The sequence below is a fragment of the Orbicella franksi genome, chromosome 14, assembly GCF_964199315.1.
Source record: "Orbicella franksi chromosome 14, jaOrbFran1.1, whole genome shotgun sequence".
Taxonomy (NCBI): Eukaryota; Metazoa; Cnidaria; class Anthozoa; order Scleractinia; family Merulinidae; genus Orbicella; species Orbicella franksi.
In genome coordinates this window covers 20,077,723-20,102,833 of record NC_138158.1, presented here as the reverse complement: position 1 = coordinate 20,102,833, position 25,111 = coordinate 20,077,723, and the positions used below count along the sequence as shown (strand labels likewise).

The following is a 25,111-nucleotide window of genomic DNA, read 5'->3' as shown; positions in this document are numbered from 1 at the left end:
TTTGCAACTTTTTCACTGCAAAACATTACCGGTCTAGATGGGAAAATCTAGACCGCTTTCAATATCGATGTCAGCCAATCAAATTCGTGAATTTAGTAGTTCCCAGTCCTTGTGAGACAAAGCCATATAATAATATTTTTATTTTACTTTCATTGTTATTTGATTGTCCACGACTAAGCTAAATACTCAGACACTTAAATAAAGTTCATTTATTCTATCATTCATTCATTCATTCATTCATTCATTCATTCGTTCATTCATTCATTCATTCATGCATTCATTCATTAGAATTTGTTACAGATATTGTCGATCTGAAGCCTGAATTATTACAGGGATACACAATTGTGTGAATATCATTAAGTCAAATACGGATCTTGTTATGTAAAAAATCATCTTTAAGGAGAAAAGATGATCTTCGATGTTGTTTACTTACCAAACTGTTTTTCTGCTTCCTCAGCAGCTTTCACGAGTTCGGACCAATCAATTATCTGAGAGCATTCGTTATCGGTCGTGGTCTCTTCAGAAAATCTGTGCAGCGGAAAAAAACTTGTGAAAAAGATCAGATTCACCTTCTTATAGACAGTAAATTATGTCGGTGTCACTAATAGCTTGAAGTCTTCAGTCCATCCTACCAGAACAAATTTGAAATAGAAGTTATGATAAATTACTTACAACACAAATAAAATTCACTGGACAGAAATGTTTGGTCCTTAAGGTCGGGACACACTAAGGAACACGTCCGAGCGACTGGTTCTTGTAACAAGTCGCTGGAGAAGTCTCTTCGTGTGAACTAGCCATTTGTGTCAATAGATCTATCCCGGGGGGAGGGTACTCCCAGAAAAATCGGTTGGGGGTGTGCGGCCCGCTTCCCACAACCCTTACCCTATTTATGACCAAAATCTGCGATATTCCCTTCCCTATTTATGACCTGACCAAAACCTCGAAACCCTATTTATGACCTAACCCTTAAATCAAAACCCTGTTTCAGACCTGCGTTATAATACGTTCCCTAGTTCAGACCAATGTTAAATTACCGTAAACAGAATTTGTGAAGAGCTTTTGTTGATTTTCTTTTCGATAATGACGAAAAAGTGGCTTTTTTAAAAAAAGATACCCATATCAAGGCTAGAGTGCAAAAACCATATCCTCTTTATGACCAAACTGGCCAAAATCAGCTAAAATCGATACCCTATATATGACCAAAACAGCTGAAAAACCATACCCTTTGGGGCCGCACATACCTATATAGCCCATGTGAGGGAGTACCCCCCCCCCGGGAGATCTAATCACAGGGACAGAAATTTGGTCCCTGCTACTTGTCCCACGAATTCAAATTGGTTTGAAATGAAGAGACAAGTTCCCGTGAGTTGCCTCTCAAGACCCCTTGTGTGAACTTTAAGTGGGACTAGTCCCTGCAACCGCGGTCCCTTCTTTTAAACTCTCCAAGGGAAGCTGATGGATTTGCCCCCTCTGGGGGTCAATATTTACCATTGTATGGAATGCAAGAATAGTTTTCTTTTAAATATTCTGTATACTTGCTAAATAGGGGCCATGAGTTTGGGCGTGATACACCTTGTTAACATAGATCTGATCAAATCTCGTCCGGAGGGAGAGGGGGGGAGGAGAGATTTATCTCCTAGTCACTGGGCTGGAGAACTCGTGCATTTAAATGAAAAAAATTTCTGCAAATAAACAAAAAATATATTAAAAAGCAGCAGCATGTGCTCACTCTCCAGTCTTAATTAGTCCAGTGCCTTGTACTATAGTACTTAATAATTCACGTTCTTTTAGACACTTACCTTTTGGTCACGTCTTCAAGGTAATTTGCAGTCTCTTCTTTGCCATGATCTCTGGCAATAACCTCTGGCAATGTTAAATTGCCTTTGTATGCATTGTGTACCACTCTTCCCGCTGAAGAGGTGAAGATTATTTCAATGAACTGCTGAGCGCCAATTTCTGCTGCTACATATACTAACAGACTCAACATCTGGACTGGTTTGTTGCATCCTAAGAAGACAAGTAAAAGTTTATGATAAACTTATCTTCTGAAGGCTAAACATGTCAATAAATGATAAATGGAAAAAGTCGAGGTTTGTGTTGCTGCTTTCCCAAAGCAGGGCCATCACTTGAGGTACACGATTGTTCCATGGAGACGTTGGCTGTGATTATTGTGCATGTTCAAAGGGGGTGATTGTTTGGTATGCAAAGTTTTTAAGGGATCGCCAAACAGAAGATGTCGTATGCATCCAAATGGGCTGTTTGAGCTGTCGAGCATGTTTGAGCTGTTTTCTACGTTATATACAATGCAACGGTAAACTATGTTATGAGTACAGTGTTTGACTCTATTCAGCTAATGACTCAGATTTTGTTTATATGAATTCCTGTTCAGCTAAAAAAAGGGTAATAAGGGTAATATCCAAGTGGAGTTGTTATAGCTCCTGTTGGGAGTTCAAATGAGGAGTTAAAATTACCCTTTGAGAGGTCATTTCATAAAGAAAGAGAACAAAGGAATCTAAGTGTGCAAACTTCAAGAAACTGAGAGTAAAGATTCTAACTTATCGTAATAAAGCCGTAGCTAGCCGTCCTCGGCTCGATCAGTCTCCCATCTGCCGTGACATAAAGAGTGTAGATTACTGATGCCTGCTCCTTAGCGGCCCCTGTTCTTAAGCTATGTAGATCAAACAAGTGTATAAGATATCCTAGTTCCGCAAACGCATGCCAAGTCTAAAACTTTATTTTACTACGAATTTTTTTGAGAACAAAATATGCTGTATCTTTGAAGAAAATAAATTCATAAAATTAAAACTAAAAATTACATATAATAAACATCTGTTTTGCTCTCACATGTATAAATTCTGACAAATGCATCGCAAAAACTAACGTCACAACAACGAAAGCTAGCTAACTCGTTGACGCGGAGAAAAGCCGATTAGGCAGTCACGCAAATTGCAGCTAAGCGATGATTAGAGGGATTAGCCTTGGGGTGCGCAAACCTATTATATATCCTCAAAATCATCTCGGGAGTAACAGCGGCCCCCTTTTTACGGAAACAGGTTTTGCAAGCTCAATTTTAGCCGCCTCGAGAACACTTCTATCACAAGTCAAATCACAAATCGGAAAGCCATACCGATGGTGTGCCCGATTTATGCCATAACAGACAGACTCAAGTGTGGAGTAGAGGGAACTCTGCTGCAGCAAAATACTCCAAATAAATATTGAGACCGTAAAAGCAACTCCATTTAAGAGTTTAAAATGACCCTCCTAGAAGTGAACCTAACAGTTAAAGTTTGGAGTAAAAATAATCCCAGAAAGGGAACTATTTTGGACCCAAAATTTTTACTCCACTTTTAGAGTTAGAATAACTCCTTGGAAATTAGTGGGAACCGTTTTAATTATTTTTATTGTGTCGTGCTCACTAATCGAGGACACATCGAATTGGAATTTAGAGTGCTGGTTTTTGCGGAGGGAGGAAAAGCAGAGTATACATGAAGAAAAAAACCCTCACCGAGGGATTCCTTTCCGGGAGCATAAAGGCGAGAACCAACAACAAACTCAACCCACATAAGACACTGGATCCAGGATTTAAACTTGGGCCACACTGTTACGAGGCAAGCGCTCTCCCCACCGCACTCCTAAAATCACATCATACTCGTGCAGTTCCTATTGCATTTTCATTCACCTCCTCCCATTATGTTTTCTTCTTGTTGAAAGACGTAGCCAGTTAACCCTTAGCAGTGAGATTGATGGAAAAGGTGTAGCGTTAAATCATCTTAGTCAGTAGCATGGTACTGCATTTTGTTTGTGATTATGAAGGTCTATTAAAAAAAAACTTTGACTTACTTCTAATTAAGAATCAACTTACCAAGAGTTTTAGAACTTTCTGTTTCACCTCCACTGTTTCCAGTTGGACTACCGGATGGATTAGCACTCATACAGTCTTCGAAAAACCTCTTCAGGGGGCTTGGAAAGGATACTACTTGCTGCAGGTGCGTTCCATATGTTACTTGAGTCCGTCCTAAAATAATACCATCTTGCGACGTGAGTGTGACCCAAACCACCCGAGGAACTGGTGAAGCTGCACAACAGTTGAAAAAAATTGTGAACGTGAGAAAGATACAAATTTCAGCTCCGACAAAGAACTAACGCTTAAAATAAGGCGAGCACAATTTTTTTTTAGAAACTTATCACTTGCTTTTCTCCATTTTTAAAATATTCTTTTTATAGTCCCACCTATCTTTCTATTAATCATATCTATAACAAAATTCACTGTCGTGATTGGTTCTCCGCACGCCTTTTTGCCACGTAATCGGGGCGCGATCACGTGGGTGTCCAATTATAAATATCCAATTTGAACATTTTGTAATTGGATACCCGCATAATTCGCAGGTCAATCCTTCGCAATGTTTCCTACAGTTTTTAAAACTTATGAAAAGCGCTACATACGTTTTCGCTCAAACGAAGTTCTGTACGGCCCCGCAAATGATTCCCGTACCGCAGATGATCCCCAAATTGTACCGCAAATGATCCCAGGACCGGAAATGATCTCCAGATTGTACCATAAATGATCCCGGACCGGTAATGGTCGCTTCGCCATAAAATTTGAAAATGTGAGGACTCAGGAATCTGGACAGTGGATTTTAAATTTATGCAATCGCTTTTTTATGACTGTGAAACTCAGAAAATCGTGAACGTTTGGATTTGATTCCAAAAGGTTAATTTGGTATTGAACCATAAAGTTCAGGACACGCGAGAAAACCTCAAAACCACAACCAACAGGCCAAGTTCGATATATCAATATTCTAACATCGTTCCGAGGCTTTCGGGTCAAAATTGCAATTTTTTTAAGTTTCCTTTGTCTTTCAATTCCCAAAAGAGACTTGGATACAAAGAAAACAACACCAAACGTAGAAGTTTATCCTGAAAGCCTCAGACCCATGTTAAAATATTGATATATCGAACGTGGCCTATTACCGCTGGTGTTTGCGGTTTAGTCACGGTTTTCTCACGCTTAATTGGCTTTTTCCTTACTGCACAATAATAATCCTTAACTATGTCTGGTATTCACGGTTTTCTGAGTTTCACAGTAATAATACAATATTTTGATACAACAGTTACTATATGAAACGCAAGAAAATGTGCAGTATGAACGATTTGAATACAAATTTCACAACTTTACAAATGATATCCAACGTTACGAAATCCTGTGTTTGAAGTTTGTAGTTTAGCTGGATCGTTTCCTGAATGACTATTGTGTCCGGGCCTGAAATGTATGGTAACACATGCAGGATGTTCACTATATCCTCAAATTTGGAGACAACTGAGAATTCCCAAGTGGATTGACTACATTTTTACTACGGTAACTAGCACGAAGGAATCTTAGAGACTTTCGAGGGAGCCCGTGGCTATCTAGGACGCAGGTGTAAGAAGAGAACAGGGAAAAGCTCTAAGTGGTTAATTAGATGGCAGAGGCATCTTCGAAGATTCATGTTTCTTTTTGCAGTGCGTTTCCTAAACGAATAAATTTCTGCAGTCGACACATGTCAATTTAGTATTTTGCGCAGTATGAGAAACGTTTTTTATTGCTGCTTTTATGCCTGAGGTACTTCTCTTTTCTTCACCTAGGATAATTAAGAAAATATGTATCCATCCATAGACTTTTCATGCAGTCCACGTCATTCCTAACTTTTCGCGTGGAATCAGTTCCGGTCCCAGGATCATTTGCGGTACAATTTGGGGATCATTTGCGGTATGGGGATCATTTGCGGGGCCGTACAGTTCTCAAAAGACATTTTTAATTCCGAAATTTGTTATAGATACGATAATTTTTTGCGCTCGTCCGATTTTGAAATTACGAGCGCGATTACTCCCTGAATTGTTCTCCACTCGGTCCAATTACTATGACATATTTGTAAAAGGTGAGTTCATCAAAATAACACGAGCGTGGGACAAAGAAAAAACCTGAGTCCCCGACAGGAATCGAACCCCTGACCTCCCATCTTTATTCACTTATTACACATCTGTAGTTGTCATTTTTTCTATCCTTATCCATCGAAGGCTTTAGTCTGACTACCGAAAGCTTGAAATTTTTAAATTTATATAGCCCTTGGACTTCTCTATAAATTTTTAATTTCCTAAATTATGATAGTCTTTTCGCATGTAATTTGGTCAAGAAACAAAAGGAAAAGACGAACTGATTTGAGGACGTTTCCGAATACATATGTTAAAAGCGCACAAAACCTAACAGACGAGAAGGGTGCAAATTAAATGGCATCACTATCTCGACTGCTGTTTGTATCGTGTTCCTATAGCTCAAAAGAATAATGAAAATATTTTTTAAACTTTTACAAACCTGGAAAGAAACCAAGCCAACCTCTCCTTGAAAAATCAAGTTCCTGAGTGTCTAGCCCTTCAAATGTAGCATAAACTGATGTAACTTCGGAGTGAAGCCCAGGAGTAAATGTAAAAACGCAAGGACCTCCTCCCTGTGGGCAAAGAGAAAATAATTAACCCGGAAACGTTACCCATTAAACTTTCAAGCACCTTGATTTAAGAGTAATTTTACTAAAGTGTCATTATTATCAGAAAGTCAAAATTGATATGGAAACCACAGAGCAAGGGTCCAAATTATTCTGACGACTCAGGGTTTGTTTCTGATCACCAAGGTCGGGCTTAGTCCTCTTTTAGGAATGGCGAGTTCTTAAACTATCATTTTAACAGAATGCCAGATCGGTATCAAGCGACACAAGACGTATCATATAAACTCTTGGTCTTCGGCCATCGTAGCTTGATTAACAATATAAAACAAACAGCGGTGATAAACATTTTAAAAACATACATTTTATGAACTTGACGTTTCGTATGCTAGTCAACATACATTTTTAAAGTATAACCGTTAAAATGTTTGGAAAGCTATTTATACTGTATCAATGAGAGTCTGGAACCTAGACAGAAAACATCTGCAGTAGAAAATGTATGGTGACTAGCATACGAAACGTCAAGTTCATAAAATGCATGTTTTTAAAATGTTCATAACCGCTGTTTGTTTTATATTGTTAATCAAGATACAAGACGTGTTCTACAAGACAACTGGCATTGCATTTGAGGCATTTGGGAGTATCAGTCTATCATCGATGACATTCTTGGTTTGGAAATTGTTTAGGCAAGAAAAATTTACCTGCAAAGGACTGTAATTTGGATTGCATTCAACGTCAAAATGAAGGTTATCGCGTAACCACGTTAACAGTGAAGATATCTCTGTGACATCTGTAACGTAGTCAAAATAAGATGGAGACATTAAGTCTGTTCAAGTCTACATGCTCAATGTTAAGAAGCTCCTCGTTTACAACAAAGGAGTCATTTCAATTTCATCGCCACCATCGTCATCAACATCGTCATTGTTATCATCATCATCAACACCAACAACAATTACAAGTGTGAATTAACATCAGCGACAACAGCAACATTAACTGACAGCCAAACAGATTTCAATCTGTCATTAAAATTTCTCTTAGAGTTATTTAGAAACAACTGAGACCTGTAGATTATCGGCTCGGGTTAAATTTTGTAACCTGAAAGGATTATATTGATGGAATTCTGCATCTCAACATTTCAAGGCTGTACATCTAGCTATTATATAAATGGTTACCCTAGAGAAAGCACATGCGACAATGCAGATGGGTGTATTGGGTGGTAGTAGCTCACCGTCACTTTGATCCTGAGTTCATTGACGCTCTCTTCCAAATGCCCTTCTATTTTTAGTCCATTTTATCGCCATCACAGACCTTAACTGTAGGATTGAGCCATCCGCCAGGTTCTCGACGTTCTACATGGTTCTATGCTTTATTATATGTATTCTTCATGTCAATTAGCATTCGTTAAATGAAAAAAAAAGATGCTGGAGTACTCAAAGGGATTTTGATCGATTAGAGTCAGGAGTTTTATTTTATCATACCTTGTTTAAAACCAACAAGCTAAGGACTCGATTAAAAAACAAATGCACGTCTAAATTCGTTGTACATCACAATCAAGGGAATGGTGCAAACCTTGTGAGGACTCAGAATCACTTGCAGATATTCCACTTGACGTGTCCATCTATGTGTTCAAATGAAATAAATAAATTGCTTGTCATGGTATCAAGTACTGCTGTGTTCTCGGGAGTTGAATCCGGGATATCTAGTGACATGAAGGAGGATTTGAGCTCGGGACCTCAGGATTCGAAATCCAGGGCCCTAACCAAGTAAAACAATTGCAGGCAAACTCACGACTCATTCACGAATTCACTAAACTTCAAAAGAACACTAACAGTCCAAATTTAGCTAAATAGTTCTTTATAACTGAGTTCCAGGTCCGTGCTTCTAGACATGGTTCGCGAGACTTTCTGTTCTTCTAGTGACACTTGTGCGAACAGCGCACTCCTTAAATCGAACCCGTATTTAACAATAAGGGGATATGAACGCGATGTTAATAAAATGTTGTTATCTCTCAGTCTAATCATGAAGAAAGGCAAACATTTCAATCAAATGTGCGGAAGCGGGCCTTTCGGTAAAACACGGCCCGTAAATGAACCCAATCATTGTGCGCCTACCATCTGCGACCCGTAATATATGAACCTAATTCATTCATACCTGATCATTCTCTAGAAGATAGAGAGTAGAATTGCCGTCAATTATCCTCTTAATGGTTCTTCCATTCCACAGACGGGGTGAATCGTCGAAGTCAAACCGTGCTGTATCATTGCCCATTTTTCTTTTTGCTGCACAAACAAATCTACAGAAAAGAAACACACGGGCCGCTTATTAGCTCCAGCTATATCCACACATTTAAGCTAACAATTGACGATACTAGTGTTGTTTCATCAGTTTAAATCAGTTTGCTTAGCTTGTAAAGGTAAATAATGTAGACTTCGTTCCTGTGAATCATCATTTCTTCAAACTATCGCGAACAGACACTTTCTTAACCTATTTTGTGTTTTAGAAATAAAGTGAAACGCGTGGAGATCCTAAATTCAGAAACTAATTTAAAAGGGACACCAAATGGACCATCGCTCACTTCATCGTTCATCTGCGAGCAGTTGGATTCTCCTACCCCAAACAAGAGAGAAACCAACTGCTCTCATGGTACATAAAAATGTAAAGAAAAACTGAAATTATTTTTAGTGAAATGGCAACTTCATTTTCTTTTATTTCAAGAACATAGTTGAGAGCATCCTTCTTTCTTTTTCGTTGTTTTGTTTCTGTTTTGTGTTGCCCATATTATAAATATTAAGGAATAAGTGAAATAATACAATACAGCTAGAGAAATCATGTATTCAAAATGCGATTTAAATTGATTATAAGTACCTTTGTAAAGTGCAAGAAATTAGGTAAGTATCATATTATATAATTGCCTTTTGTAAACACCGTTTATTTGTATTGTTTAGTAGGGCAACTGTATTGTAATTAGTGTAAGTGTAGACTATCGTAATTCAATCATTGTAAGTAGTGTTAGTGTTTTTTTTGTTCTTCTTCTTCTTCTGTTTAGTGTATCTTTGTATGTTGTTACCATTCTAAAAAAATAAATAAATAAATAAATATCTGTTTCAGAGGTATAAAAGTTTCGAGTTGACGTTTCAGAAATACAGCTGAGCAACTCGTAAATTTGGGTACTGGATTAATACGATAATTTTTGTTCATCAAAGTTTTGTCTCGTTAAATAAGGTTGCCCTAAGTAAAATTTGCAGGAAAACAGAAAAATGCCCTTCCAATCCTTTTGTTTGCATTTTTTCATTGAGTTGGATTGGTTCCAGAGGTTTTTCTTTTTCATTCCTCGATCAAATGTGAGGCATTTTCTATAACAGGTGTTGCTGGGTGTACTTGCCCTTAAGATGAATATCCAAGTAAGTAAAGGAACTCGGAAAGGCAAAGAACAATATCTAAAAGTTTGCCTTACCTCTTGTTTTTTAAGTAGGGAAACTTTTCTTCCAGTTTCTTCTTTACCTTGTCGGAAGTCATGCTCGCATTAAATTCTACGCCCCTTTTATACTGTTGTGTCCTGGCCCTTATTGTAGCTATTTCACTATTAGTTGGCATGTGTACTTGGCCACTGATTATTTGAAAATCACCATTCTTGAGTAAAAGGACGTTCCTCAGGAATTGATCTGATCGTGCAGCGCTTGTTGACGGCAAACCTAGTGGTTGCTCCCTGAAAAAGTCAAGAGACTAATTTTGAAAACTATAAATTTAAGACGTAATCCGAAAGGGAAACCCAACAATTTCAGTTTTTAGTTAACAACAACCTGGGCGCTTATTTGAGGGGGGCAGTTAATCGATGGGGGCGCTTATTTAATTTTTCCCAAATCGTAGCCTGACGTGATCATTTTTTAATACATCATCCGCGCGTAAACAACAATATAAGCTGTTTAGCGACACAAAAAACTGATCCTAAACTTTGAATCGCGGCACCGTTAGTAATTGCATTTTTTTTTTCCAAACTTAACGTGTTCACAAACTGAAACAATGCCCAAATCTAATACTACACGACGAAAACTACACATCCTTTGTTGTCTCATTACTCGTCCACAAAATGGGGGGAGGAAAGGGGAGCGCTTATTCGAGGGGGGGGGCGCTTATTTTAAATTTTGGCCGATAGGAGGGGCGCTTATTCGAAGGGGGCACTTATTCGAGGGGGGGGGGGGCTAATTCGGGATTTACGGTACGTATATTACGTCCTTTTTGCATTTTCTAAAAGCTAAAGATAATATGTAGATTTCGCAAAGCCTAAAAGCGGAGTTTCTAGGCCAATTGTTCAAAGCCCGATTAGGCTAACCCAGGATAAGCGAGAATTTTGATTTGAGTTTTGTAACTTTACGGTGAGGTTTACTGTTTATACTGTTTGGCCTTCTGCTTTGAGTTAGAATAATCTCAAACTACACAAAACATAGGCAGTGAACAAAATTTTTATACAAGAAAAATTTATACTTGGTTAACTTTTGACCCTGGGTTAGCGTTAACCGAATTCCGAACAACCCGGCCCTGATAAATTACAACAAGTTAACACGACTTGAGTCTGCAATCCAATCAAAAAAAAACAGCACTTGCTCAGCGGTCAACTTAAAAAAACGTGACCTCAATTAGCTCTAAGCCTGAATCCGCGATATGGTCACGTGATAATGTTCAGCGGATACCTGAATACCTTGTTTCGACACGTGCCAATTTTCTGCCAAAAGGCTACTTTCGATATAATAAAATTCAGCTTGATAACGAGGCCTAGAGCACACAAACAAAAGAAATGAATAAACGTGTCATTCAATTTCCTTTGTTTGTGTCCTCTAGGCCTCGCTGCCATGCTGAATTTTAATATATCAAAAACAGTCTATTGACCTTAACATGGATGTCCAATATCAAAGATGTACGCTATAAACCAAGGCTGCGCTGTATGACTTGGAGTAGGGCCGCCATGTTGTGGAACGTTGTCGTCGTTTTTCGTCGTCGTAGGGCGCACGCCCCCTCGATCCACGCCGCCAGCTATTTTGACCATGAAAAAAGGGTTGCATGGTTTTCTATTTCCATACATGCATGTGTGCTCCGCTTGGCGGCACTTTGGTTCGGGCCGCCGGAGCTCTGCTATAAATAGCATATCATTGATGATCAGGTGTAACACGATGAGCTCTCGATTCAGAAGAGAGGGCTGTCTGAATTTCAGTCAAGCGTTGTCGAGCACAAAATGGCGAATGATTTAGATGAAAATAATTATTCCTTGCATAATCAGCCCTAAACAACGAAAAACTGTATAAAGTGATGTCTGTATACAATAACGAGAACACCAAATGCGCGTGCACTTTTACCTATTCGTTAGAGTAGCGCGTAGAACTGTTTATTTATTCAATGACGTGTCCAATTCAAACCTAAACTGAGCACTGAGAGAGGGCTAGGCCCGAAACAGCTGCTATAAAAATTGAGTTTAATTTGGCACTAAATTATTAATATTTACAACTTTTGAACTGTTTACTGTGCCACGCAGCAACTGATCTATTTGGATTACAAATGTATATGCACCAAGGATGGTGTTGTTGACCTCTCCGAACAAGAGATGTTCCATTTAACAAATTCACGAGGCGCAGCCGGGTGAGTCCACAACAAATTTTGACCACTGTGATGAGGCATATCGTTGTCGATAAGAGTACAGACAACGCTAAACCACATTCGATTTGTTTTTTACCACAATATCAACGCCAAAGAAAATGTTTTTTTTTTTTCAGAGCGTGACTAAGAGCGTGACACATTGACGCAAGCAGCGTTGTCGGAACTCTCATCGACAACGGCAAATTAGCCAACAGATTGCGAGATTAGTAGCAATTGTGGTTTAACCCTTTGAATACCAAACTTTCGCCAAAAAATACCGTTTTTAACCGTTTAGTCAGGTTTTTTAGCTACCATGACGCTAAATAAGCCTAAGTTTTGCTAAGAAAGCTCTTTTTTACTAAAAGGAGAGATTTTTCGAGGATTAGGTACAAAATTAAACAATATTTCAATTCCGGGCATGCGCATAAGCCAAAATTTGGACGTCATTTTGCCATTAACCGATCTCAATTTTGTTTGTTGCCCCTTTCCTTTCTGTTTTTCTCGGCCCTTTTAGACTGGCTATCTTTTGCATTGCATGTTCTTTCTGGCTGCCGTGAAGAGTTGGATGTTAATTACGGGCGAAGCCTAGAAATGGACCGTGATCAATCATAGGCGTAGTGGACCATTTTACCACCGTTTTTGAACCAAAACTGATAACGTTGTTTTCGATTTGCGACGTCGGAATGTCGTCGATATCTAAACCTGACCATTGTACGGAAAGGCCTAGCCTAGTACTACTATCTGCTTATCAAGAATATCTGATGACATTTAAATTGATGACGTCACAAGTGGTACAAAGAGCACGACCATTAGTTACGCATACATGCGTAATTGGGGCTCAAAGGGTTAAAACAAATTTTTCGAAGCGCGGGGCTCATCCACGCGTGTCTAGTTTTGTGCTTCTGAATACTTCAAGCCGTAATCTGACTTATCTTCGCAGTACATAGCTCTTTCACCCTAGTTTCAAGGGAAGATTTTCTGACAACTAACTTCAGTTTCCGGTGCATTCAGTTTACATTTAAATCCACCTGATCTGCCGACTTCTACGTCAGCTTAGTCACTGTTTTTAAGATGTACTTGATATCGACGAAACATAAATTGGCGAAACACTGCCACAGTGAATGCTTGGTTTAAGTATAACTTTCAACTAAGAGTCACTTTGATCCTCGGTCCGTCATAGATTTACAACAGTTTTTCAAATGAAACTAACAAAATAGCCGACAATTGGTCCCGGACCATTGGCTCCACCGCTAAATTTCGCCATCGTGTAAACAGTTGTGCAGTCTACACTTAACTGGATATGACTTGAATACTAATACTTACATTGTAAGACGGGTAATCGGAGCTCAAGACGTCGACGAGCAGGTTCCAAATCTCTCCTACGTTTGATTAAAAAAGGTTTAGAGAAACAGCATGCCAATCTTCTTCGTGTGTGGAAAATTTGCGCCCACTTGCAACCAGCCAACCAACTCTAGAAAGTGAAACCGGAAGAAGAATTAGTCGGGCTAAACACAGAAAGACGAGGATATTTGAACACCATACATTCAGACTCTTACCTTACAAGTATTGCAAAAGGAGAAATGGTTGCTCTGTAGTCTGTAAGCAGAAAGCTTTTTTTATAAGCCGGTGCTCAATACAAGCGACCTCTGTTCTATATCACAGCCGAAGTGAAAGGTAAATTCTCTCTTCCCGTATACTATTTTTTATGTCGTCAGGTCAGGTGACTGTAGACTTTGTCATTCATCCGCTGTGACATTGATATAATTGCTTGATCATTTATGCTTAGTTTCTATGGATACTGGGTGAAAATAAATTTAGGGGAATATGAATTTTGTTGACCTCAGACTACGACTACAGGACAAATCAAGTGCGACGGCAATAATCTTTCATTCTGTTTTCCTGTTTTGTACGTTTCTTTTTCGCTAGTTCTACCATAGTATGACAGGCTGAATCAGTCGACCAACTACACAGCTGAAGTGATCAGTATAGGTTACTTTACGGCTACTTTGAAAAGTAAAAATCTCATGTGAGGACTGTTTCGAATCTCATTCAGTGAGGTCACTTGGCTATCGGCCAGCCAAGCGCAAAAGCAATTACACTTTACGCTTGTACTATCTTTTCAGCTATCTTACACTTTTTTTTTACCCAGTTTTGTATCAGGGTAGTATTCGGTTTGTTCTCTTATTTCTGTAAATTCTGGAGTACATTACTTCCACTATTCAGAAATACCGTGAATACCTGTTACTTAGTTTTCTCTGAACTATTCGATCGGAAGCAATATCAAAAAAGAAAAAAAAGTCGGCCAACAAGGAAGGTAATATAAAAATCTCATAATAACATATTTTTGCAAAACTTAAGCTGTGGCCACATGAATGTCAGGCTGTCAAATGGGAGTAACATTTGCATTATTTATTCAGTTACCTTATTTTACTTACGGTTCACTGCGTATGGCATCATTATCAAGGTCTACCAATGATATCGCGTCTAGCAACAAATGTTATACTCACTACAGTGGCGGATCCAGACCTTGAGCTAAGGGGGGGTTGGGGGGGGGAGGGGGAGGCGGTTTTGTTTTGCTTGCCCTGCCGGCTTTTCTGCCTTCTGTTATTTCTTCTTTTTTAATCCAAAACAAGGGGGGACCTCCGGGCTCCTCCCCTAGATCCGCCACTGCATTATACGTGTTTTCTATTCGCGGTCGGTGTAGGGATTCTGTCACATTCCTGTCTACAAGCAATAATCTAACTTTACCCAATTCAAAGAGAGATGGAACGAGTTTCTAAGCAAGACTCAGAAGACTATTTCCGACTTACCAGGGTCGTAAGCTCCTAGTTTCGACCCTTGGTGTTATGCAGCTTATCAGGGCTTCAAATACTTTAATAAATTGTAAAATTGTATTTTAAGAGGCCAGATTAATCAAAGACGAAGTCTGGAAGGTTAATGAGGTTTTGAAAAAGCAAGGAAGACCTATCTCTGCCAGCTCTGGAAAACTACTTGATTCATTGACAGAACACGCCAATCTACTTTGTTTCTAGTAAAATTTCCGCCTAATGGCAACCGCGCAAGGAGTGACAGCGGAAGTAGAGAGGTGTTAAATTGAATTTAATTTGGCACCGAATTATTAATATTTACAACTTTTGAACTGTTTACTGTGCCACGCGGCAACTGATCCATTTAGATTGCAAATATATATGCACCTAGAATGGTGCTGTTGACCTCTCCGAACAAGAATGTTCCATGAAATTTTTCACAGCGCGGGGTTCATCCACGCATGTCTAGTGTTGTGCTTCTGAATACTTCAAGCCGTAATCTGACTTATCTTCGCAGTACATAGCTTTGTCACACTGGTTTCAAGGGAAGATTTTCTGACAACTAACTTCAGTTTCTGGTGCATTTACATTTAAATCCACCTGACCTGCCGACTTCTACGTCAACTTGACAGTTAGTCAAATTTAAACGTATTTGATATCGGCGAAACATATAAATTGGCGAAACACTGCCATAGTGAATGTTTGATTTAAGTATAAATTTCAACTAAGAGTCACTTTGATCCTCGGTCCGTCGTAGATTTAAATCAATTTTTCAAATAAAAGTAACAAAATAGCCGACCATTGGTCCCGGGCCATTGGCTCCGCCGCTAAATTTCGCCATTGTGCAAACAATCCCCACCAGTTGCGCAGTCTATACTTAACGAGACCCTGTTAGGGGTAAATTCCGACAAGCGACATGGCCTTGAAACGGCGACATGAGAGTATGAATTGGCGATGAACGACAGACTACTCCAGCGAAATAGGAAAAGCGACACCAATGGGAAGATAGACCGACAACGAATTTCGGAACTGAGAATGCAGTGATTGTTTTAAAAGTGTGAGTCGAAGTGAACATGCATTTCCAGAGTTTTAAATGTGTTTTCCTCTCTCACGCGCGATGTCGACGGGTTGTGAAACCCAGGCTTTCTTATATATGCTAAAACGTCCACGTCGAATAAATCGAGTCCGTCATTGCTGAGTATTTTTTCTCACTCTCAGCTGAGTGAGTTGTGCCCTAAAACGCCTAAAAACTCGCTTAAGGAAAGAGATCTTCGGAAGTCGGCTTCATATTTTTATTAGTGGGGCCACCAGTAAAAGAATATGAAGCTGTATTATCAACTAGGAAAAGAGAGACAGGGGAAAACTGCCAAGGTCTTCTCGTCTTAATAATAGAAGGTAAGGGTTACGCCAAATTCAAACGAGGATTATAGATAGGAGAGATTATCTGATTGAGGCCGTTGAGATTTTGAGTTAAAGAACGGTTGTTAAAAATAACATGGGAAAAATAGTCATAGGTTCGATTGTACTTTAGGTCTAAATACTGACTGGAAAAAGGCTGAAAATAGCAATTCCAAGCGTCTAAATTTCAAAATTTCCCGGGGAAGCATGCCCCCACATCCCTTAGGAGGTTAGCAGCTTCAGCGCTCGAAAGCATGCCCAAGCCCTTAGAAAGGATGCCCCCAATATGCCCCCAAGCATGCCCCCATCCCCTAGGAAAATTTTGAAAAATTGAAGTAGCTAAGAAGTCTTTTCCTTCATTCTGAGTCGAAATGTGATGCTTTGAAAATAACCATAAATAATCATTTAACTCACTGACCGGAGAAATGCTGGCTCTGCACAAGAATTCCTACTGCTGAAAAGTGTTCGAAGCAAGTGCAAAGCATAAGAGGAGTAAATTATATCCAAAGAGATACTTAATTATAATTTTATATGTACTTGACTAAAACAGCAAGGAACCTTCAATGCGTGAGAAATAATAGTTTCAGCGTGAGAGCGCAAGATTGAATTCGTTTGCGTGAGCCTCATGCTCAATGCGTGAGACTTGAGAGCACTGTGTCGGGTTTTTTTTGTTTTTTAAATAAACAAAGGTGTTACGATGTGTAATGTGTCATGGCTTCGTTTTAATCGAACAAGGTCAAATTTCCCGACACAATTCCTCTGAGACGAAATTCCGACAGGCGACATAGGAATCTTGCGAAATGCCGACATGGCTGGTGGCGAATTTCAGACAAGGGACATGGGTACCCTCCCTAACAGGGCCTTCTTAACTGGATATGACTTGAATACGTACTAATACGTACATTATAAGACGGGTAATCAGAGTTCCAGACGTGGACGAGCAGGTTCCAAATCTCTCTTACGTGTGATAAACAAGGCTCAGAGAAACAGCATGGTAATCTTTCTCGTGTGTGGAAGATTTGCGCCCACTTGCAACCAGCCAACCAACTCTACAAAGTCAAACCGGAAGAAGAATTAGTCGGGCTAAACACAGAAAGTCCAGGATGTTTCGTCACTATAGATTCAGACTCTTACCCTAAAAGTATTGAAAAAGAATAAAGGTTGCTCTGTAGTCTGTACACAGAAAGCTTTTTTATAAGCCGGTGCTCAATACAAGCGACCTCCGTTCTCTACCACAGCCGCAGTGAAAGCTAAATTTTCTCTTCACGCATACTATTTTATATGCCGTCAGGTCAGGTGACTGTAGACTTGTCATTCATCAGCTGTGACATTGACATAATTGCTTGATCATTAATGCTTAATTTCTATGGATACTGGGTAAAAATAAAGCTAGGGTAGTAAGAATTTATTTCACCGAGGACCCTGAGGGTGATCTAAGACTGTGACGAGAGGACAAATCAATTGCGACGGCATTCATCTTTCGTTCTGTTTTTCTGTTTTGCACGTTTCTTTTTGCCAATTCTATCACAATATGTCAGGCTGAATCAGTCGATCAACTAACTACACAGCTGATGTGATCAGTAAAGCTTGCTTTACGGCTACTTTGAAAGGTAAAAATCTCATGTGAGGACTGTTTTGAATCCCAATCAGTGACGTCACGTGGCTATCGCCAGCCAAGCGCAAAAGCAATTACAGTTTACGCTTGCACTATCTATTCAGCTATCTTATACTTTGTTTATCCCGTTTTGTATCAGGGTAGTATTCGGTTTGTTCTCTTAATTCTGAAAATTGTGGCGTCCATTACTGATTTCCATTATTCAGAAATGCCGTAAATACTTGTTACTTAGTTTTCTCTGAACTATTCGATCGAAAAGCAGTATCAAAAAAAGGCGGCCAACGAGGAAGGCAATAAGGTAATATAAAAATCCCATAATAACATGTTTTTGCAAAACTTAAGCTGTGGTCACGTGAACGTCAGGCTGTCAAATGGGAGTAATATTTGCATTATTTATTCAGTTACCTTATTTTACTTATGGTTCACTGCGTATGGCATCATTATCAAGGTCTACCAATGATACCGCGTCTAGCAACAAATGTTATGCTCACTGTATGTGTTTTCTATTCGCGGTCGCTGGAGGTATTCTGTGACATTCCTGTCTACAAACATTAGTCTAATTTTACCCAATTCAAAGAAAAATAGAAAGAGTTTCTAAGCAAGAGTGTTTCCGACTTATCAGGGTCGTGAGCTCCTAGTTTCGAACCTTGGTGTTATGCAGCTTACTAGGGTTTCAATTACTTTAATATATTGTAAAATTGTATTTTAAGAGGCCAGATCAATCAAAGACAAAGTCTGGAAGGTTAATGAAGTTTTGAAAAAGCGCACCTTGATTTTGATCAACTTGGGCTTGATTTCCGATTTCCAAGAAATTGGACGATATTTCCTAGTCCCAGGGACTCTAAACTAACTCGTGATGATCTTGGTTTTCAGTGAAATCGACAGGAGAAAAATAATTGAACGCTCGGACTATTTGAATCATTGACAGAACACGCCAATCTACTTTGTTTCTAGCAAAATTTCCGCCTAATGGCAACCGCACAAGGAGTGACAGCGGAAGTAGACATGATTTAGTTGAGTTTAATTTGGCACTGAATTATTAACATTTACAACTTTTGAGCTGTTTACTGTGCCACGCAGCAACTGATCTATTTGGAATACAAATACATATGCACCAAGAATGGTGTTGTTGACCTCTCCGAAAAAGAATGTTCCATGAAATTTTTCACAGCGCGGGGTTCATCCACGCATGTCTAGTGTTGTGCTTCTGAATACTTCAAGCCGTAATCTGCCTTATCTCTTCGCAGTGCATAGCTTTTCCACACTAGTTTCGAGGGAAGATTTTCTGACAACTAACTTCAGTTTCTGGTGCATGTACATTTAAATCCACCTGACCTGCCGACTTCTAAGTCAGCTTGACAGTTAGTCAAGTTTAAATGTACTTGATATCGGCGAAACATACAAATTGGCGAAACACTGCCATAGTGAATGTTTGATTTAAGTATAAATTTCAACTAAGAGTCACTTTGATCCTCGGTCCGTCGTAGATTTAAATCAATTTTTCAAATAAAAGTAACAAAATAGCCGACCATTGGTCCCGGGCCATTGGCTCCGCCGCTAAATTTCGCCATTGTGCTAACAATCCCGCCAGTTGCGCAATCTATACTTAACTGGATATGTTTTGAATACGTACTAATACGTACATTATAAGACGGGTAATCAGAGTTCCAGACGTCGACGAGCAGGTTCCAAATCTCTCTTACGTTTGATAAACAAGGCTCAGAGAAACAGCACGGCAATCTTCCTCGTGTGTGGAAAATTTGCGCCCACTTGCAACCAGCCAACCAACTCTACAAAGTCAAACCGGAAGAAGAATTAGTCGGGCTGAACACAGAGAGTCGAGGATATTTGAACACTATAGATTCAGACTCTTACCTTAAAAATATTGAAAAAGAATAAAGGTTGCTCTGTAGTCTGTACACAGAAAGCTTTTTTATAAGCCGGTGCTCAATACAAGCGACCTCCGTTCTCTACCACAACCGCAGTGAAAGCTAAATTTTCTCTTCACGCATACTATTTTGTATGCCGTCAGGTCAGGTGACTGTAGACTTGTCATTCATCAGCTGTGACATTGACATAATTGCTTGATCATTAATGCTTAATTTCTATGGATACTGGGTAAAAATAAAGCTAGGGTAGTAAGAATTTATTTCACCGAGGACCCTGAGGGTGATCGCAGACTGTGACGAGAGGACAAATCAATTGCGACGGCATTCATCTTTCGTTCTGTTTTTCTGTTTTGCACGTTTCTTTTTGCCAATTCTATCACAATATGTCAGGCTGAATCAGTCGATCGACTAACTACACAGCTGATGTGATCAGTAAAGCTTGCTTTACGGCTACTTTGAAAGGTAAAAATCTCATGTGAGGACTGTTTTGAATCCCAATCAGTGACGTCACGTGGCTATCGCCAGCCAAGCGCAAAAGCAATTACAGTTTACGCTTGCACTATCTATTCAGCTATCTTACACTTTGTTTATCCCGTTTTGTATCAGGGTAGTATTCGGTTTGTTCTCTTAATTCTGAAAATTGTGGCGTCCATTACTGACTTCCATTATTCAGAAATGCCGTAAATATTTGTTACTTAGTTTTCTCTGAACTATTCGATCGAAAGGCAGTATCAAAAAAAAGGCGGCCAACGAGGAAGGTAATAGAAAAATCTCATAGTAACATGTTTTTGCAAAACCTAAGCTGTGGTCACGTGAATGTTAGGCTGTCAAATGGGAGTAATATTTGCATTATTTATTCAGTTACCTTATTTTACTTATGGTTCACTGCGTATGGCATCATTACCAAGGTCTACCAGTGAGACCGCGTCTAGCACTTGAAATGTTATGCTCACTATACGTGTTTCTATTCGCGGTCGGTGGAGGTATTCTGTGACATTCCTGTCTACAAGCATTAGTCTAACATTACTTAATTCAAAGAAAGATAGAACGAGTTTCCAAGCAAGAGTGTTTCCGACTTATCAGGGTCGTGAGCTCCTAGTTTCGATCCTTGGTATTATGCAGCTTATCAGGACTTCAAATACTTTAATATATTGTAAAATTGTATTTTAAGAGGCCAGACTAATCAAACACGAAGTCTGGAAGGTTAATGAAGTTTGGAAAAAGCAAGGAAAACCATCTCTGCCAGCTCTGGAAAACTACTCGATTCATTGACAGAACACGCCAATTTTCTCTGTTTCCAGCAAAATTTCCGCCTAATGGCGACCACGCAAAGAGTGACAGCGGAACTAGACATCTGTTAATCAACACTGAGACTCGAAGAGTTTTCAAAGCCAACACTTCTCTTACTTTGAAATGATCGGGTTGATCTGTAAGAAGAGGAGAGGAAATTGAAAGCCCAGACTAAATAAGGTTCCTTCTCTTCCTACGAACAAACGGTAAATTTCCCTAATTGGGTGTGGCCTCCATGTTTTGTTTGCTGCAAGCTAAGGTCAGCTGACTGTGGGACTTGTCTCTTTACGCTATCTCTCGATGACATGATGACAGATTCAGTTATTAGTGACTACGCCGAACGTGAAAAATAACAAGACGCGAATAAACCGTGCCGTCAGGTCAGGTGACTGTCGACTTTTTCATTCATCCGCTGACTATTTATGTTCAGTTTCTATGGATATCGGGAAAACGTAACTCCAGTGGAATATGAATTTTGTTTCACTGAGGACCCTAAGGGTGATCTTAGACTGTGACGAGAGGACAAATTATGTACGACGGCAGTAACCTTCCAGTCTGTTTTTCTCTTGTGCACGTTTCTTTACGCCAATTTTATCACAATTTGACGGGCTAAATTAGTCGACCAACTACCGACTACACAGCTGATCTGATCAGTATAGTTACATTGAATAGCTACTTTGAATGGTACAAATCTCATATTTTGAATCCCAAGCAGTGAGGTCGCGTGGCTGTCGGTCAGCCAAGCCAAAAACAATTGCGTTTGTTTTATCTCTTTATTTCGTTTTGTCCCAGGGTAGCTTTTGGTTGGTACTCTTATTTCTGAAAATTAGGGAGTCCATTAAGTCCACTATTCAGAAATGCTGTAAATATTTGAATAGTTCTCTCTGAACTATTCGAGCGGTATTGAAAAAGAAAAAAGTCGGCCAACAAGTGAGGTAATAACATGTCTGCAAAACTTAAGCTGAGGTCACGTGAATGTCGAGCTGTCAAATGGGATGTATTTCATTTGCATTCTTTATTAAGGCCTTTATCTGCATCATTACCAAGATTAGCCAATGATACCGCGTTTAGCAACAAATTTCATGCTCTCTATAGGTGTTTTCTATTTGTGGTACTTGACGGTTTTCTGAATTGAAACAGTTTTCACATTCCTGCCCAAAAGCACTTGTCTAACTTTAATTCACAGAAAGAACGTGTTTCTGAGCAAGACTGTTTGCGACTTGTTCGTCTGCGAACTGAGGTTGATCTGTGATCAACATTCGTTGTTATTAGGGTAGTGAGTTCATAGGTTCTATCCTAGGTGTTATGTTGTATTTTATGAATATCAAAGCTTCCAATACTTCCATAAAATGGCAAATTGTACTTTAAGAGGTTAGGCTAATCAAAGACGAAGTCTGGAAGGTTAATGAAGTTTTGAATAAGCAAGTAAAACCTATCTCTGCCAGATTTGGAGAACGTGATTCATTGAAAGAACGCGCCAATCTTCTCCATGTGTAGCAAAATTTCCGCCCAATGACAACCACGCAAAGAGTGAAAGCGGAACTAGACATGTGTTAATAAACGGTGAAACTCGAAGAGTCTGTGACAATATGCGTGACATTATGTTGCAATACTGCTGGGTTAGAGCGCGGGCTCACGAGCAATGTAGTTTTCCTGCGGTTGATGCGGTCCACATGGCCGACATAAAGTCTTATGTCGAGTTTCTACTGTTCTTGTCGTTCCTTGAAGTCATAACATTAAGGATCATCCCAGAGTCTCGAAGAGCTTTCAAAGCAAACACTTTCTTGCCTTGAAATAAAGATATCGATCTGTAAAGCCTGGTTCTCACATGCCGGAGACATACCTGGGACACCGTTATGTGAACTTTTATCGCCGAATCATTACCTGTCCCAGGCATTGACCGCCGGCCTTGGCTGCGAAGTTGAGCTGAGTTCAACTTCGCAAGCAAGCCTGCGGTTGTCGGCGATTGTCCCCGATGAAACATCTGCGGACGCCATGTATGACGTAACAACTCGATTTTTTCCCACAATTCCTTACTTTACAGATGGAATGGTTGAAATTTCGCATCAATTTGAGCACGTCGGCGATCCATCACACATGTCACTTGCAACTGGCGACTACGAAGGCGGCATATGAGAACCAGGCCTAAGAAGAGGCGAGGAAATTGAAAGTCAGGTCGAAATAAGTTTCCTTCTCTGTCTACAACTTTAAACGGTAAATTTCCCCGATCCGTGTGTGGTCGCCATATTTTGTCTGCTCCAAGCTAAGGTCAGCTGACTGTAGAACTTGTTGTCTCGTAACGGAAGTTACTAAAACTGGTAGGGGGGAACGGGCAACGGGCAACAGGCAACGGGCAACGGGCAACGGGCAACCAGGAACCGGGGAACGGGGAACGGGGAACGGGGAACGGGGAACGGGGAACGGGGAACGGGGAACGGGGAACGGGGAACGGGGAACGGGGAACGGGGAACGGGGAACGGGGAACGGGGAACCGGGAACGGGGAACGGGGAACGGGGAACGGGGAACGGGGAACCGGGAACGGGGAACGGGGAACGGGGAACGGGGAACGGGAGTCTGGGAACGAGTGTACAGAGGTAACCCGCCAAAGAATTCAACATGGCGGACAAAGGAAAAGAAAAGGGAACAGAAATGTGAGGAAGTGTTACGGTTGTAAACGTGGGTTTCTACCGGCTGTGCCCCAGAGTCCCATATGGTACTGGCTTAAACAAAGTATAAAATAGCGCCTGGGCAGAAAATCGAATCGGTATCATCACACGCTTTCCCAATAGGTCAGTACAAAATGCAGACTGCAAGACTGGGCACAAAACGCAGACAGAGAATAAAGACTGTTTTTCGTCTGATACGTGACAACATGTCATCTGAAAACATACCGAGTGTCACGCAGTCGCTTTTCCGCGGTCATCTTTCACCAACATTAGCATTATTGTGGAATATTCCTTGATTGTTTCTTCATATATTTTGTCTTTGACAAAGCGGCCAGGCCACAGGTTATTTATCTGCTGCTCACCTGATTTGCCAGCTGACTTGCCGATCTCCGAAAGGCCGCCACGCTGCCGAATGTGAAGACAGCGGACAACCCGCGTTCAAAGACAGTTATGTGTCATGTCACTTGTCCTCGAAATCGTATTGATATGACAGCTCGCGCACAAACTGAGAAGATATGAGTAGACTATGAAGGCTTGAAATTCTATTTAAGAATGACTGTGGTTTGAACGATTGGGGACATACCTTGTGAAAATACCGATTCGATTTTCTCCCCAGGCCCCATTTCATGCTTTGTTTATCACAGTGCCAATCGGACTCTGCTATAACAAGAACGTGCTGGGCACATGATCAGGGGGCACAACCGGTAGAAACTCACGTTTCCAACTGTAACACTTCCTCACATTTGCCCAAATTGTTCCCTTTTCTTTTCCTTTGTCCGCAATGTAGAATTCTCAGGCGGATAACCGCTGTACACTCGTTCCCAGACTCCCGTTCCCGTTACCAGTTTTAGTAACATCCTCTCGTAACGCTATCTCTCGATGACATGTTGACAGATAAATAATTGGTGCTACGGGGAGCGAGAACCATAAGAAGACGTGAATAAACCTCTGTTATACGGACACCCTCGGTAACTTCCCAAGATAGTGTCCGCTTATAAGGTTACCGTGTACCTCTAGAGTGAAAACGTTCAATTTTCGTTTATGTAAGCTTCATAAAAAAAGCTTTGAACGATGAGCTTTCAGACAAAAAAAGAAAATTCAAGAAGAGTAATTATAACCAAGAGGAGTTAAAACTCAAAGCCGATTTGTCCGATTGTGAGTCAAATTTGGTCAGTTTGGAAGATTTATCAATTTAGGATTCAATTTAGGTTTTAGAATTGCCGATCTCCAACAAAAATGCGTTGAGGAAATTGACAATTCTAAAAATTACTTCGTTGAGTCATTTCTGTAACACAGTAACTTGTAACAGCAATTTTGACTCTTGAATGCAGTCGAACAAAGCACCCC

At 40.1% G+C, this 25,111-nt stretch overlaps 1 protein-coding gene and 1 long non-coding RNA gene across 8 annotated transcripts in view; one reads left to right on the top strand and one right to left on the bottom strand.

Annotated features, from left to right (window-relative positions):
• LOC145468870 (uncharacterized) overlaps positions 1–19,976 on the bottom strand; it is a 47,285-nt gene extending 27,309 nt beyond the window's left edge. For 2 of the 7 annotated variants that reach the window (XM_081452567.1, XM_081452572.1), the window contains exons 1-12: positions 19,794–19,976; positions 19,562–19,708; positions 17,206–17,352; positions 13,422–13,569; positions 9,928–10,179; positions 8,625–8,766; positions 8,043–8,091; positions 7,175–7,263; positions 6,350–6,482; positions 3,863–4,075; positions 1,800–2,007; positions 434–528 (exon numbers count right to left, since the gene is read on the bottom strand). In XM_081452567.1, coding sequence (XP_081308693.1) covers positions 434–528; positions 1,800–2,007; positions 3,863–4,075; positions 6,350–6,482; positions 7,175–7,263; positions 8,043–8,091; positions 8,625–8,766; positions 9,928–10,179; positions 13,422–13,423 — 1,183 coding nt within the window. In that variant the 5' untranslated portion in view covers positions 13,424–13,569; positions 17,206–17,352; positions 19,562–19,708; positions 19,794–19,976. The other 5 variants (XM_081452568.1, XM_081452569.1, XM_081452571.1 and 2 more) reach the window with 5 other exon arrangements.
• LOC145468917 (uncharacterized) overlaps positions 1–25,111 on the top strand; it is a 117,473-nt gene that overhangs the window by 63,450 nt on the left and 28,912 nt on the right. The window lies entirely within an intron of this gene.